The 17,427-nt window shown below is 38.5% G+C and overlaps 1 protein-coding gene across 4 annotated transcripts in view; it reads left to right on the top strand.

The window, feature by feature from the left end:
- The window catches only part of Carf (calcium responsive transcription factor), a 50,357-nt gene that overhangs the window by 15,053 nt on the left and 17,877 nt on the right, over positions 1–17,427 (top strand). For all 4 annotated transcript variants that reach the window (XM_034497585.2, XM_034497587.2, XM_076931830.1 and 1 more), the window contains 4 exons: positions 7,745–7,805; positions 9,082–9,211; positions 10,921–11,005; positions 15,220–15,409. In XM_034497585.2, the coding sequence (XP_034353476.1) occupies positions 7,745–7,805; positions 9,082–9,211; positions 10,921–11,005; positions 15,220–15,409 (466 nt within the window). The remainder of the gene's footprint in view (positions 1–7,744; positions 7,806–9,081; positions 9,212–10,920; positions 11,006–15,219; positions 15,410–17,427) is intronic.

Below are 17,427 nucleotides of genomic sequence, written 5' to 3'. Positions count from 1 at the left end.
CTTCTGATTGAGCATTACCAAACTTATAAAGCCTTTGATTAACATTTTTAAAAAAGTGTAGAAAATCAAAAAGAAAAAGGGGGCATGGGATAGGGGTTTTCTGGGGGAGGGGAAAATGGGGAAAGGGGATGGCATCTGAAATGTAAATAAAATATCCGATTTAAAAAAAAAAGAAAAAATGTTTTTATTATACAGGTCTTTCCCTTGCTTAGTTAGAGCTACCCCAAGATATTTTATATTATTTGTGTCTATTGGGAAAGTTGTTGTTTCTCTGATTTTTTTCTCAGCCTGTTATTTGCTATTGATTTTTTTTTTTTTTAAGTTAATTTTGTATCCAGCCACTTTGCTGAAAGTGCTTATCAGCTGTAGGAGTTCTCTGGTAGAATTGTTGGGGCTCACATATGTATACTATCATATCATCTGCAAATATCAATACTTAGACTTCTTTCTTTCCAATTTGTATCCCCTTGATCTCCTTTGTCTTATTGCTCTAGCTAGAACTTCAAATGCTATATTGAATAGATATGGAGAGAGTGGGCAGCCTTATTTTGTTTCTGATTTTAGTAGAATTGCTTTATGTTTTTCTTCATTAATTTGATGTTGGTTATATGCTTGCTGTACATGGCCTTTATTATGTTTAGGTCGGTCCCTTGTATCCCTGACCTCTCCAAGACTTTTATTGTGAATGTGTGTTGGATTTTTGTCAAGGCTATTTTAGCATCTAATGAGATGATCATGTGTTTTGTTTTCCTTTCAGTTTGTTTATACAGTGGATTACACTGATGGATTTTCAAATGTTGACCATCCCTGCATCTCTGGGATGAAGCCTACTTGATTATGGTGGATGATCTTTTTGGTCTGTTCTTAGATTTGGTTTTCGAATATTTTATTGAGTATTTTTGCATCAATGTTTATGAGGGGAATTAGTCTGTAATTTTCTTTCTGTGTTGAATCTTTGTGTGGTTTGTGTATCAATGTGGCTGTGGCCTCATAAAATGAATTGGGCAATGTTCCTTCAGTTTCTATTTTGTGGAATAATTTGAGTAGTATTGGCATTAGCTCTTCTTTGAAAGTTTGAAATAATTCTGCACTAAAAACATTTGGCCCTGGGCTTTTTTTTTCTTGGAAGGCTTTTAATGATTGCTTCTATTTCTTTAGAGGTTATAGGTTTATTTAAATTGTTTATCTGATCTTGACTTAACTTTGGTAAGTGGTATCTATCAAGAAGATTGTTCATTTCTTTAGGTTTTTTAATTTTGTGAATACAGGGTTTTGAAGTATGATCAAACAATTCTTTTTTGGATTTCCTTGGTATCCTTTGTTATATCCCCCAATTTTTTTCTGATTTGTTAATTTGGATACTGTAAATACTGTCTTTGTCTTTTAGTAAGTTTGGAAAAGGGTTTATCTTATTGACTTACTCAAAGAACCAAGTCTTTGTTTCATTGATTATTTGTATTGTTTCTCTTTGTTTCTATTATATTGATTTCAGCCCTCAGTTTGATTATTTCCACTCCTTTTGGGTGTGCTTCCTTCTTTTATTCTAAAGCTTTCAGGTGTTTTTAAGTTGCTTTTGTGAGATCTCTTCAATTTCTTTATGAAGGCACTTAGTGCTATGAACTTTCCTCTTACACTGCTTTCATTGTGTACCATGTTAATCTGTATTTTCCATTGCTGCTACAAATCACATTCCCATAAATTCATGACTATATTAGCCACATATGGCTTTAACTTTCTTATATGTCTTTCTGGCCCTGTACACTCTACCTATCTTGTACTTTGTTTTACCAGAGATAAAATTACATCTCTAGAAGCCGAAGAGATCTAGAAGATCTCCTGAAGAGGCCAATCTATGATGCCAAGATTTTGTTGCGGGAAATAATAAAAAATAAACGGCCAGAAAGGCTTCCCAAGCTACTGCCATCTCCGGCAGGCCACAAGGCCCCAGCGAGTGTTCTCAGAGTGGCCTGGGGGAGCAGATGTCTCCACCCAACTCATTTCCCTTCACCAGCTAATTTCCCTTTTACCCAGCTAATTTCCCTTGCCCTGGTTGCTGCCAAGCCAGCCCCATGCAATGACTGTTAGATATCACAAATCCCAGTAACCCGGTAAAAATCAAAACTCTTGAAGCTTCTAGTTAATCAGTTGGATTTATATATCAACAATTCTCAAATCACAAGATGCCTACACAGTAATTTCTGAGCCAAATGAGAAGGATACAAGCTGCCCAACTAGATTAGACAAGTTATCCCAACTATTCTATCCCTAGATGGTATTCATAACTACTTGTGGCTATTTAAGATCAGGATCTTCTTCCTGTCCCTCTTCCATCTTGATTCTTCTCCTCCCTAACCTGAGAGGCTCCCTTTCTCTCCAACTCTTAGCTCTGCCACCGTTTTCCTTGTCCAGTCACAGGCCTCCTGCTACACTAATACTTTAATGTAATTGGACAGGGAAAATGCTGCCACAAGATTTTGTTGAAATTATCATTACATCTGCTTAAACTACTAAACCTTCAATTTCAAGCCATTTATTTGTATTTTTAACTTTTGTCCCTGATCATTTATAGCAGTTTGCCAAAATACTTGTTTTCTGGTTTCTCCCGAATATTTTGTTTTATCTACTGAAACTGTTTTGTTCTTGATTACATCCAGGACACTGTTGTTTTTAAAAACAGGTGTTAAATCTTTTGATTGCTCTGTGGATGATTTTCTCTGACACTGACAGGGAATGATTAATCAAATTTGAAATCAGAGCCTGCTGGAGGTCCCTTAGGGCATTTCCTGATGGCAAAAGGTTACATTGCATGTCTGTTGCTGATCTGCATTCATTAGTCCAATGCCAGTCTTTACCACGTCTTCTGCTTGCTCCAGAAGGCTGAGGCCTTCTTTTTGGATAATTTCTAGAAAAAAAATACATTGTTTCTATGCCTTGCTTATAATCTCTTTTCAAATGACCTTGCTTACCACAATTAAAACATTTGACATTCTTATTTTTTTTCTTAAAACTTTTAGAAATTACTTCTCCTATCAGAGTAGCATCATAAACATGAGAGCCAACATCAGCCATATCTATGAATTTTTCACCTATTGGTGCTGATCTTGCCTTTAAAGGCCTCATCAACCTTTTGCATTCTGAATTAGCATTTTCAAAAACCAAAGAGTCAATTAGTATTTTTGTGACTTTTGAATCTAATACTATTCTATTTACAGCTGAAGTCAATCTTTGCAAAATTTCAGTGAAGACTTCTTTTGGGCCTTGTATAATTTTAGAAAATGACTCAGATATCTTTCCTGATTCTCCAACGTTGTCCCAAGCATTTAAAACTGCTCAATGACAAAGTGCCAATGTTATGGTCATCAATTTCAAACTGCCTTTGTAACTCAGCCTATTGACCTTCACTCTAACGTGCCCCCCTGAGCCTTGCATCCATGGGAGAGAAAGCACGAGATGCAGAGATCGGGTAGTTACTGCGAAACGAGGCTTTTAATCTGTCTCACACACGTGGGAAAACGCAGAGAGGCGCGGAAGGGAATGAGCTGTGGAAGGGGCCTGGTTTAAGTACAGTCTAGAGTGACGTATTCACTTCTGATTGGCTGTTCGCTCACCACCCAACATTCAGTGACTATGGCACACCTCTCAGCCTAGCAACTGCGCAGATCAATGTTTACATCTGGAGAAGACACGAGGCTAGCGCCAACTTGGGGTGGCAGATTATATTGCGGCTCCTAACACTTCACCTAGCAATTGATCCTGGGAAATAGTAATACCTCTAGCCCTATTTCATTATTCTAAGGCCCTGGCTTCTTCTTTCCACCATGTGCACCATTGTAACAGGACCAACTTCTAATATTGCTGTTACCAAATATTTCCAGTCTTGGGGGATAATTCTGTTCTGAGTTGCCCATGAATTTAATATCTGCTTCACATAGGGTGAATGCAAACCATATGAAATGATTGCTTCCTTGAATCTCCTCAAATCTAATATGTCTATAGGATTTCATTTACTTGCTTTATAACTTTGGGGGTGCCTATCATATGCTGGTAAGTATTGTTTATTAACTGGATAAACTAAGGTTGGTTTCTAGCAACCTTGGACCACCCCTCCTCAGTTTTATCATGTGCTGGCACAATTGGTTCTTGTCTACATTCCTTTGTCTGTATCTGAGTATTTTTATGATTTTCATTTATAAGTCTTTCTAAGTCTTGTATCTCATTAACCCACATATGGCTATTAAGGATAAAATATGAAATACCAAAATGATAATAATTATAATCACTATTGAGCCAATTTCAGTTAAGTCATTTAGCTTTCCATTTTCTGCTTCTATTTTCAGGCCATCTAAAGTAGCACTATATGGGGTCCTAGCACCTTGTATTACAGTATTTACCTTCCTTAGCTCTCTCCTTGAGGACTTCCCAGGTAACTTATCAAATCTAATGGCTTCTTAATTTGTCTGCAGCTGGCATGGTTTTTCTGTCCATGTGGTTGTGCCACATATTGGAGCGTGAAATGTTTTTAACAAAATCTCAGTCGTTCTATTTTACCAGTAAAGACTGGGAGCCAGATGCTGGAGTGAAAGCCTGCTAACTCAGAGACAGAGGAAGCACCAGGGTGCCCTTATCCCACAGATGACAGACTTCCCTAAAGGAAGCTCTCCCCCTCTATACCATCTCAAAAACCCCTCAAACTGAATGTCCCTCCCTTCTATTCCCATGTGTGTATCTGTCCTCCTGACTTATTCTCTATGTTATTTTTACTGTGTTTACTTCCTGTCAACTGATTGCTTGTTCTGCCTCTCGACCTATGGTTGACTATTTAGTCCTGTTTAAAATAATCAAAAAGGGCTGGTGAGATGGCTCAGTGGTTAAGAGCACTGACTGCTCTTCCGGAGGTCATGAGTTCAAATCCCAGCAACCATATGGTGGCTCACAACCATCTGTAATGAGATCTGATGCCCTCTTATGGGGTGTCTGAAGACAGCAACAGTGTACTTACATATAATAAATAAATAGTTAAAAAAATAAATAAAATAAAATAATCAAAAAGCTCTTGAATTAAAGTGTGTGCCAGGGCTGAGCCACACCACACCTAGAGACAGGTTTTCCCAGTAAGTAACACAACTCTGGGTTCATAGTGTGATAAAATATCCTGCAACAAGTTATTGATGGTTGTCTTAGTCAGAGTTTCTATTCCTGCACAAACATCATGACCAAGAAGCAAGTTGGGGAGGAAAGGGTTTATTCAGCTTACACTTTCACACTGCTGTTTATCACCAAAGGAAGTCAGAACTGGAACTCAAGCAGGTCGGGAAGCAGGAGCTGATGCAGAGGCCATGGAGGGATGTTACTTACTGGCTTGCTTCCCCTGGCTTTTTCAACTTGCTTTCTTATAGAACCCAAGACTACCAGCCCAAAGATGGCATCACCCACAATGGGCCTTCCCCCCTTGATCACTAATTGAGAAAATGCCTTATAGCTGGATCTCATGGAGGCATTTCTTCAACTGAAGTTCCTTTCTCTGTGATAACTCCAGCTTGTGTCAAATTGACACAAAACCAGCCAGTACAATGGTCAGTGATTGTCAGTTCATTAATTTGTTGGTAGTGGTGGTCATGGTGGTAGTGATGGTGTCTGTGTCTGTGTGCACACTTGCACTTCCCTTCTTTTTGTTTTGCTGGGATGAGACTATTTATTTCATGGATGTAGTTAACTTCCTTGGGTTGAAGTTTTCCTTGTAGTACCTTCTGTAGGTCTGGGTTTATAGATATTGTTTAAATTTAACTAATGAAACATCTTGTTTTCTCCATCTACAGTGATTGAAAGTTTTGCTGGGTATAGTAGTATGGGTATATAGTACGTCTGTGGTCTCCTAGCGTCTGTCTGGTCCTTCTAAGTTTTAGAGTCTCTGTTGAGAAGTTGGGTATAATTTTAATAGGTCTTCCTTTATATGTTATTTGGCCTTTTCCCTTGCAGCTTTAATATTCTTTCTTTGTTCTGTATGTCTAGTGTTTTAATTATTTTGTGACATAGGAACTTTCTTTTCTGGTCCAATTAATTTGAGGTTCTATAAGCTTCTTGTACTTTTATAGGTATGTCCTTCTTTAGGTTAAAAAACATCTTCTATGATTTTGTATATTTTCTGAGTTTTTGAGCTGGAATTCTGTTCCTTTTCTAATTTCTGTCCCTAGGATTAGTCTTGATTCTTTTCATTTCCTCTTTACGGCCGTCTATCAGCTTCATAAAGTTGGTTTAAAGGTCATTTTCTTGTGCTTCAGCTGATTTGGAATATATTACCCTGGCTGTTATTGATTATATTCTTACACTAGCATTTAGACATCTGGGTTTGGGATACTTATAGGTCTAGGTGCTGATTTCTGAGTTTGGCTTTGTTGGATGGGTGTTTTTATTCCTTGGTTTGTTTCCTCATTGGTCCTCTGGTCTTTGTGGCCTGGATTTCTGGCAGCTGAAGTAACCTCTGATTCAGAAGTAAGATTCTATCCAAGTTGGGGCTGGACTTCTGGCAGTTAGCCTGGCCTTTGGTGTAGCAGAGGGTCTCTATCCAAGTTGGGATAAGCTGATAATGAGGGAAGTGGGGGCTCTGAGTGAGTGGAGAGGTTCTGCTTGTGGGCTGCAATCTGTGGTTCTGAGGATGGTATGGTGTCTGGTCTAGCAGGGAGTCTGCCTGAGTTCGCCTGTTCTTCTGCTTGCATGGCCTGCACCTATTCTTCACATTGTGGTGGCCTATTCCTTTACAGTGGAAGTCCGCCCAAGTTGGGGGTGGGCACATGGCAGTGGTAGGGAACCAACCTTAGTTTCTTGATACTATTGACTTATACATTATATTGGAAATATTCTTTCCATGGTCTTGTTTTGTATTTATTTATTTGTTTGATTATTCATATGGTCTTCGAGACAGGGTTTCTCTGTGTAGTCCTGGCTGTCCTGGAACTCACTCTGTAGATCAAGGTGGCCTTGAACTCAGAGATTCCCTATTTCTGCCTTCTGGAACTAAAGGCATGTCCCCACCTCCCACCACCCAGCCAACCTTGTTTTGTTTTTCCTTTTTGAGCACGAAGAGTACAAAGAGTATTTAAAACAGTCCTTAGCTGCTCATGTCTTGGCACTCTGGTGTTTGAGATAAACTGAATATAATATATAACTAATGTTTACTTGTAAGTTACTTTTTATTTTTGAGCCACGGTTTCATGTAGCCCAAGGTGGCTTTTTACTCTGTGTTATTAAACTCCATGCATGTGCTATCATCATTAAGAACACAGTGCCTAGCCGGGCGGTGGTGGCGCATGCCTTTAATCCCAGCACTTGGGAGGCAGGGGCAGGCGGATTTCTGAGTTCGAGGCCAGCCTGGTCTACTGAGTGAGTTCCAGGACAGCCAAGGCTATACAGAGAAACCCTGTCTCAAAAAAACAAAAAAACAAAACAAAACAAAACAAAAAACAAAACAAAACAAAAAAAAGAACATAGTGCCTGAGACCATAAGCTATGTCAAACTGATTTTTTTGAATCTTAGCTTCATCACTTGTCAGCTATGGGACCTTAAAACAATTGCCATATGTCTCCTGGTTGTATCTATAGAGTGAAGTGATACATTCCATAATGGAAGTAGGTGTGTACTTAAATAATTTAATAATTCTGATAAATCAGAATGGCATATGTATTTGTTTAATGCTTCCAAGATGATCACTACATCTGACAGGTGCTTCATATGATTCTATCTCCCCAGACAGGGATGGAGCAAGTGGTCATACCTCAGGAGCCGTTTGTCGATGTGCACAGTCCTCAAGGTGAGTCTATATGGAATGGGTGCTTTAAAGACTAAGGTCAGACTCTAGAACACTTCCTGTTGAAGTCCATAGTAGCCTCAGTTGTTTAGGTAAGATTGTGAACCGAGTGATTAGAAAAAGCTTTTTAGCCTAAATAAATCTTAAGTTCATTTTTCAATTCCCATCTAGGTTAGCTGTCTATTTCATTTTGGGATTTTATGAAGCTGGCTGACTCTTGCTTTCTCCCAAATGACCAGTGAGCACAAAATAAATTATTGTAAATTATAGCAACAACAATAGAAATAGCAACAGCAGCACAAATATAATACTTAGCTACAGAAACTTTTTATGTTTGTATTTTTTGGTATTTTTGTTAGCTCTGAGATCCATTCCTTTCTCTTTTACCTGATGTTTGAATCTTCAGCTTTCTCCCATTTGTTTCACATTCAGGGAAGAGAATCAGGACTCCCCAGGCCCCCACCCTCACCAGGGAAGAGAATCAGGACTCCCCAGGCCTCCACTCTCACCAGGGAAGAGAATCAGGACTCCCCAGGCCCCCACCCTCACCAGGGAAGAGAATCAGGACTCCCCAGGCCCCCACCCTCACCAGGGAAGAGAATCAGGACTCCCCAGGCCCCCACCCTCACCAGGGAAGAGAATCAGGACTCCCCAGGCCCCCACCCTCACCAGGGAAGAGAATCAGGACTCCCCAGGCCCCCACCCTCACCAGGGAAGAGAATCTGGACTCCCCAGGCCCCCACCCTCACCGTGGCCCTTTTCCCCCCTGCCTATTTGGTAAATCCCTATTAATTTTCTTTTCCTTTTTTCCCTTTGTAATGTAGTTTAATCTCTTTTTAATATTACTGCTACACTGTTTTGTTGCTCGTTTCTGTTTCTAAACAGTGGTTTAGGATAGTTATTTTTGCTTTTGTTTTATGTTATATTGTCTTCATTAACCGTCACTGAAAATTAAACCAAAAACATGGTTTGTAGAAACATTATAAACACAAATATAAGTAATTTTTAATTTTCATATTATATGTGAGATTCTTTAATAATTATTTGTACTATTTTAAAATCATAGCTATTAAATATAAGAATAAAAAGTTAGTTACATACAACATAAAAGTAAATAAGTTTATCAGTGACAGTCTCAATAAAGCATTTAAAGTTTTGGATTTCTTTAACTTCAGAAATATTCTTCTTTTTCCCACTGAAAAGATTTAAATTCTAGCTAAGTAATTGTCGTATTATTCAAGATGCTGCTGGTTTGTTTGTTTGTTTTGTTGTTGTTAAGATGTCTCTGAAGAGAAGTCCACTGCTGGAAGCTCACCAGCTGTAAGAGCAGACACTTTAGAAGATGGCACCAGTAATTACAGTCTTCGTTCACAAGCATCCCTCGTGGTACCCAAAAAGTCAGGGACCAGGTGAATCATGGGAAAGAGGAGCTTGTCTTTGGGGTCACAATGGAAGTCTTTTTTAAAAAGATCACACATAAAGCTAGCAGACCCTAGAAAAGATCAAAAATTCAGAGAGGGGAAAAATTCCTTAGATGTGTCTTATTTTCATGCTTCTTGACAAGGGAGCACCTTCCTGTTTTTTTTGGAACAATGTAAATTTCAAAAGTATTTAGAATATAGATATCCATTCCAGATCCTAAAAATTTTTAATGGTTTAATCATATTTTATAGATATAATTCCTATATAATAAAGTACTTAAAATGGTTTTTGCTAGCACTGTGTGTGGAGGGGGGTGGGCAGGTGTGGGGGTGGGGGATGGTTCTAAAAATGGAGCACAAAGTCTTGAGTATGCTAGGCAAATCTTTTCCCATACAACCACCAAAATATGGCCTATTTTTTTACTTCAGTTTTTTCTTTTCCCTAAAATAACACTTTCCATGATAATTCTAGAAAAATATTTAAAGTATCTTTTGTAAAAACTTTTTTTTTTTTGAGTTTTATTCATTTTTCTATGTGCATGGGTGCTTTGCCTGTATGTCTGTGCATACAGACTGGTTCTTCAGTGCCCGTGGAGGACAGAAGAGGGCAGCTAGCAGGTCCCTGGCAGTGGACTTAAAAAAAGTTGTTAGCCACCATGTGGTGCTGGGAATTGAACTTAGGTCCCCTGGAAGAGCTCTTACATGCTGAGCCATCTCTTCAGCCCCCTCCTTAAAGTATGTTTTTATGTGTTTGTATTCCTTTAGCTGTTCTGTGAAAAGATTCTAAGTAAGACCCTATATAGTGAGCCATTTGTTGTTTTGTTGTTCAGTGCTTGAGATCAAACCCAGGGCCTCTTGCACACCAGACAAGTGACCTAACACTCATATGGACTCTCAGCTGAAGACAATAACTCCATATGCACCAGGGATTTTTTTGTGGGAAGCTTTGTGATTGCTGCTTTGATCTCATTGGTTGTTATTGCTTAGCTTTGGTAGGTCATGTGCACCTAGAATGCATCCTTTTCTTTTAGATTTTCCAATGTAGTTTAATATAAATTTTCAAAATATGTTTTCATGGTTCATTAGATTTTCTCAGTGTTTGCTGTCATGTCTGCCTTTTCTTCTAATCTTAATAATTTGGGTTGTCTGTCTCTTTCTTGGATAATTTGTGTAGGGTATGTCACATTTATTTATTTTTTTCAAAAACCACCTGTTTGTTTAAGAATGTTTTTGGTCATTTTTATTTCTGTTTTATTAATTTCTGCCCTGCCCTTTGTTATTTCTTCCCATCACTGCTTTGGGATTGGCTTGTCCTTGTTTTCCCAGTCCTAGAGATTTGCCATCAGGTTGTTTATTTGCAGTTCCTCTGTCTTTTTAATGCAGGCACTTAGAGTTATGCACTCTTCTCTTAGGACCCTTCCTGGTATCTCACAGATTTAGGTTTGCATTATCATTTGCTTTGCAGACTTGGTGAGCTCCAGCTTTAGTGAGAAACCCAGTCTCAAAAATAAGGTGAAGAGTGACTATGGAAAACATCAGACGCCAGTCTCTGGTTTCAGTACATGTGTGTTCACATGTATGCACATATGTGCCCATATAGTACAATATTACACACACAAAGTAAAAAAAAGACAATGCAGTTGAATGTCATGTGTGTGCATAACTTTGTATTTATATCTATTCCTCTCCTTTCCCAGAATTCTTGAAGAACCTTTGCTGGCTCCTCTCCAGCCACTTTCTTGTAACACACCCATGTGGGCCTGCCGTCTTAGGAGTTGTGAGGTGAGCGTAAGATAATCCTAGACTCAACTGTCATGGCAACATTTCTTCCCCAAATGAACACTTTTGAATGTACACAATAGTTGGTATCTGTCATATTCTACATGCATTTATGCAAAATTTAAATTCATCTATTGTTTTATTCTTTAAAGATACAGGCTTCAGTAAAGCAGAAGTTATGCCTAATGTGGTGGCACATGCCTGTAATCCCAGCACTTGGGAGGACCAAGAATTTAAAGTCTTCCTTGGCTACACAGTGAGTTGGAGACAAGCCTGGGCTACATTGAGGCCTTGTCCCAGAAGACACAACACAGAACAAGAGACAGAGCAGAAGTCATTCATAGAAAGCTCTGCTTGCTTCATGTGAACTGCCTCTTGTCTCTGTCACTCTCTCTCTTTCCCTCTCTCTGTCCCTCTCTCTTCCTTCCTCCCTCCCCCCTTCCTCTCTCTCTCTCCTCTCTCTTTGAATTTATTTCATTTCATAGTCTCAGTATAAAATTTCTCAAGGTCTGCTTTTAACCTTGTCTTCACGTTATCTTTTGAAGGATTTTACCTGTGTCATTGGCTTTCAGCTCTCATGTTTATAGTTTGTAAATCTGTATCACTGGTTCTATAATTCTTACTGTTACCCCAGATCTTTAGCTACTTCTGAAGCTTTATTTATATTTTACTGTAAATTCACTGTGACTATACCAGTTAGCTCTGCTTGCTAAGTTCTTTGCCTGTTTCATTAATAAACACCATTTCCTTAGATATCCAGGCACAAAGACTAATTTCTTTGTTTTATTCAGATACTTACCTGGTTTTTGTTATTGTTGTTGTCATTGTTGTTTTGACTGTGTGTTTATTTGAGACAGAGTCTTGCAATGTAGCTATGGCTGTCTTGATACTCACTATGTAGACAAGGCTAACTTTAAACCTGTGTCAGTAATTCTGCCTCAGCCTCCTAAGTGCTGGGCTTGTAGGTGTACATTGCCAAGTCCAAGTCACAATTTATTCTTTTGAAAGTGGTTATAAGCACTTGGCTGTTCATGAAAAGGTCCTGAGTTGGATTAAGAACCCACATGGTAGATAACAGTGCTCAGTGACTCCAGTTCTGACACCCTTCTATAGGCACTGTATGCTTTTGGTGCACAGACATATGTGCAGGCAAAACACTGTATATACATAAAATAAAACAAATAGAATCTGAAAAAATTTAAATATTACAAAAATATTAATATGATAAAGTTCTTCTGCAACATATTTTAGGATGCATAGTCATCGTTTTCATAGGGTTTTAGATAGATTCTTGGCGTAATAGTAAAAATAATCCACCAAGAACCAGTACTTTGTTGCTAATTTTGTGTTGATCTGGATTTGATCTAGGGGTAGAATTTTATATATCCAAGAGAATAGATATATTACATATTCTTCAAACTTTCATCTCTAAAACTTCTCTACTATGGCAGTTGAGTGTCGCTATAAACACTTCCATTTGTTTGTTGACTCTGCTTGAGTTCAGATCAGACTCCACTGTATAGGCCAGTGCTGAGGAAGTGAACTGATACACCTTCTTCTTGGCCATCAGTTATGTTTACTGTTCATTGAATGCTAGGGCCATCCCCTCAAGTTCTTCTTTGTTGATAGCAGAGGGAGAAGAGCAAAACATAGTCTCATGAGATATTTAGGATTGCTGTTTAATAATAAAATGTTAACCTATCTTAAGTCTAAGTCACTTTGCTGCGGTTAGTTGATCTGCCTGTCTGAGTTCCTCTGAGACCTGAAACTGCAGTCTATGGTATTTAGCACTGTTGTGGCCCGAGCTGCCCCACGTTTGGGGGCCAAAAATGTTGCGGACTGCTCTATTGATGTTGGAACCCGCACTGCCAAAAGCCTTGGGGCTAAACTGTTGGAGCCCGCACTGCCCCAGGCTGCTCTGGTCCGCGGTCAGGGTTCAGCAAGAGAGAGAGTGAGGACAGACTCACTCGAAGAATGGAGACCAGGCAGAGTGTGATTCAATCCCATTTATTCTTCAGTCTCTCTTCTTCCCTCCAAGTCCCAAGTCTTGAGTTCCTAGTCCCTAGTGCCTCCAAGTTCCAAGTTCTTTCTCCAAGTGCTAAGTGCCTAATACCTAATAGTAATTCTTCCGAGTTCTTTAGTCCAAGTGTCCTCTTCCTCAATGCCTAATTCCTACTCATTTCTTCTGTCTGCCACTCACCTTTTATATGTCTCACTTCTAAGTCACACCTTTAAGTCACGCCTTTAAGTCATGCTTAGGCCTTGTCTCTAAATCTGATCTTAAGTCATACCCTTAAGTCACACACCTTTAAGTCTCACACACCTAAGGGAAAATCCTGGGTATCTAAAACAAGATGTTATCAGAGTGTGCTCAGCTGTTGTAGGCTATTGTAATCAAGTCTCTTATCAGGGTATATGACTCAAGATGGCTGCAAGGATGATAGCTGTGTTCTGTCGGCTCCCCACATAGCACCTCATCATAAACAGCAGGGGATTAAGTCAAGGATTAATTGCTAGAGCTTTCTCCCTCTTGTCCAAATGCCTCTCACTTGCCAGGCTGGGGGGAAGTTTGGAGCGGTAAATTTTTATTAAACCAGGAGGAAAGAGTCCTGCTCACAGAAGGAAAAACTTTTATACAAGCGAATATGGAAACTCACATAAATTCATGTACAGATTCATGCTTATATATTCATACTACATTCTTATCTCATAATTACATATTTACACACACACACACATACACACACATCCATACTTACATATGTATATGGAGCAAAGACCAAGCACCAGATCAGAAAGAACTCACTCATTCTGGATGAAATATGAGATCCAATATTTATTGCATAGGGAAAGAAAAAGCTTCTACCCTTTTATTGCTAAATGAATTAAACCCAAGTCTGTAAGAAGAAAGCTTTGTCCTCTTTAGTAAGACTAAGCCTACCTTGCTATTATGAAAAGACCCATTCTGTCCCATGGTAGGAGAAGCTTCTTGCTCCTTCTGCTCTCTCTGCAGCTTCTTCTTTTTCCTCTTTCCCTCTGCATTCTACATATTGCTGTCTTAATTTTTAAGTTGCCTTATAATTTCTAAGGTATTCCACTCTGCCTTCTCCTAATTTTTCCCTCTCCTCCTGCCCTGTTGTAACAATGCTCTTGCTCCCAGTGCCTTTTCTCCCAATGTTATTATTCCCAATGCCTTTACTTCTGAGTTCTCTCTAAAAGTTTTCTAAGAAAGTTCTTCTCTAAAAGGTTCTTCTTAAGTTCAGTTTCCTCTTGTTGTCCTCAGCACTTATACATCTGTCAGAATACATGATCACTTGGTAAAAAGTTTGCCATAATTTTACACATAAATTAGATCATAAATTGTATAAGAATTTCACAACAGAGAATTGTTTACATGCACATTCATTAAGAATAATTATCTGGCTAAACATTATCAGTACAAGTTCAACAGGTTCATTGAAAGTTAAAAACCATAATTTTTGTGACTAAGTTATTAGAGAAGTTTTGTGTAGATAAACCCAGTAAATATTTTATCTTCTGTCCTTGCACCTGTAGTAAATCATTAGTTCTCTTTTTATGACATTTGGTTAATTGTTTTAAAACTTCTTGAAATGTGCTTTTAAGTTGTAGATAACTGCTTGCTATCTCAGAAGCAATTAAGTCATGACACTTGAAGACTGGCAGAGTTCTCATTGCAGTTTTGATTATCAGAGAGGACTTAATAGCAGTCCTATTATAAAAGAGCTTAATAATTACTAATGTAATTTTAGGAATTCTTATAGAATATTCATTAAGAATTAATATATAGATATAGATATATGTCAGGAATCTTCCCTAAAATGTAATCTTCTTGGCCTCACCTAGAGAAGCAAATCTGTGTCAATAACTTTTAACACAGTCCATGGAGGAACCATCTTAGGAAGGTCACCTGCTAGTTTTTAGCTTCTCCTTGATAGCTCCTGGCAACAGAAACATATTTTTCAGTGATTTTCTTTTCTTCTTCTTCTTCTTTTTTTTTTTTTTTTTTTTTTTTTTTTTTTTTTTTTCGAGACAGGGTTTTTCTGTGTAGCCCTGGCTGTCCTGGAACTCACTCTGTAGACCAGGCTGGCCTCGAACTCAGAAATCCACCTGCCTCTGCCTCCCAAGTGCTGGGATTAAAGGTGTGTGCTACCACCGCCCGGCTTCAGTGATTTTCTTATTTAATTTTTCCCTCACAGAAAATTGGAGATTCCTATCGTGGCTACTGTGTAAGTGAGACTGAATTAGAAAGCGTCCTAACTTTTCACAAGCAGCAAACACAGACTGTCTGGGGCACTCGCCAGTCTCCAAGCCCAGCCAAACCTGCCACTCGCTTGATGTGGAAGTCTCAGTATGTCCCATATGATGGAATCCCATTTGTCAATGCAGGTACTTCTATCAGTTACTTGAAGGCTCTCCAGCAGCTGTGCTCCATTGTGAAAATATGACTTTTGTGAGAGGATGTATTTCATTGTTGTAGGAGAGAATTGAATATTAGTGGCTGAAACTGAATATTCAGCTAAACTCAAAAAATATATATCTAATTAGTTTATGCCATAAGGTTATGTTTTAAAGTATGACACTGAATAAATAATGCTTCATTTGTATGTATAGTATGCTAATAAATAGAACTTTGAAATTCCCATTGGACCTACAAACAACATCACATAATCAAAATATTAGTCTTTATAAATAGTCACACTTAAAAGAATAAATCATCTCTCAGATAAATAAACAATAAATATAAAGACAAACACATAAAATTTCATTATTTGTATCAGGTTCTGCAGCCAAGCGAGTTCCAAAGAACTTTGTTTTCTGAGTACTTTAGTTTTCAGATTTGCTCAAAAAGAATTAATGTGCTGACTTTCACTCTTGTTGGCAGTGCTATAAACTTCTCTACATTCAGTTCTTGATTTAGTGTTTCCAGTCTTTAAAAAAATTAAAATCCAGGTTACACCAGGCATGGTGCCATATACCTTTAAGCCCAGCATTCAGGAAGCAGAGGCAGAGGCAGGAATATCTCTGTGAGTTTGAGGCCAATCTGTTTTACATACTGAGTTCCAGGGCAACCACAGCTACACAGAGAGATCCTGCCTCAAAAATCAAAACAAAACATCCAGGTATACTGGGGAACACCTTTACCAGAACTTGGAAGCAGAGGCAGGAGGATCTCTATGAGTTCAAGGCCAGCCAGGGGTACACTAGTAGACCCTGTCTCAAAAAAGTAAAAAAAGTAAAAAAATAAAAAAGATTACATTATGGGAACTTTAATGTGTATCAAAAATAGAGGTGGGCTGGAGAGATGGCTCAGCGGTTAAGAGCACTGACTACTCTTCCAGAGGTCCTGAGTTCAATTCCCAGCAACCACATGATGGCTCACAACCACCTGTAATGAGATCTGATGCCCTTTTCTGGTGTGTCTGAAGAGATCAAAAAGTGTACTCATGCATAAAATAAATAAATAAATAAATCTTTAAAAAAAAATAGAGGTAAGTATATTATAACTGAGGCTGGAGAGACGACTCAGTGGTTAAGAACACTGACTGTTCTTCCAGAGGTCCTGAATTCAATTCCTAGGAACCATATAGTGGCTCACAGCCATCTGTAATGGGATCTGATGCCCTCTTCTGGTGTGTCTGAAGACAGCTACAGTGTACTCACATACATAAAATAAATAAAAATCATATATATATTTTATATTTTTGGTTTTGAGTCTGTTTAGACTTTAACAAATGAGCCATCACTCCAGCCCTTTATTTATGAAAAACTGTATCTTACATATATCTTAAATTCTTGAGTTTTTATTTTTTATTTTTTATTTTTTTTCATTTTATTTATTTATTTATTTTATATATATGATGAATACACTGTAGTTGTCTTCAGACACACCAGAAGAGGGCGCCATATCCCATTACAGATGGTTGTGAGCCACCATGTGGTTGTTGGGAATTGAACTCAGGACCTCTGGAAGAACAAGCAGTGCCCTTAGCCGCTGAGCCATCTCTCCAGCCCCTTGAGTTTTTATTTTATTTATATGGATATGTTAACTGTGTACTACTTACGTTCACTGCCCACAGAGGCCAGAAAAGATCATTGGATCCTCTCCAACTGAAATTATAGACATTTGTGAACTACCATGTGGGTGCTGGGAACTGAACTCAGGACCTCTGGAAGAGAAGCCAGTGCTCTTAGCCACTGAGCCATCTCTCCAGCCCATATTTTATGTTTTAAAAGTTGTCTGTATTCTGACATAAAGTAGAATGTTCAACTCTTATGCAGCAAAGTTTTCACTATCTATCTACTGCAGTGTAACAAATTATCCCAAATTTGAAGGCTGAGAACTACAAACATTTATTGTCTTAGTTTCTAAGGGTCGGAATTCCAAGTGTAGCTTAGCAAGATGG

This window comes from Arvicanthis niloticus, chromosome 3, assembly GCF_011762505.2.
Source record: "Arvicanthis niloticus isolate mArvNil1 chromosome 3, mArvNil1.pat.X, whole genome shotgun sequence".
In the NCBI taxonomy this organism is placed as follows: Eukaryota; Metazoa; Chordata; class Mammalia; order Rodentia; family Muridae; genus Arvicanthis; species Arvicanthis niloticus.
The sequence above is the reverse complement of the archived record's forward strand: the minus strand, read 5'-3'. Positions and strand labels throughout refer to the sequence as shown.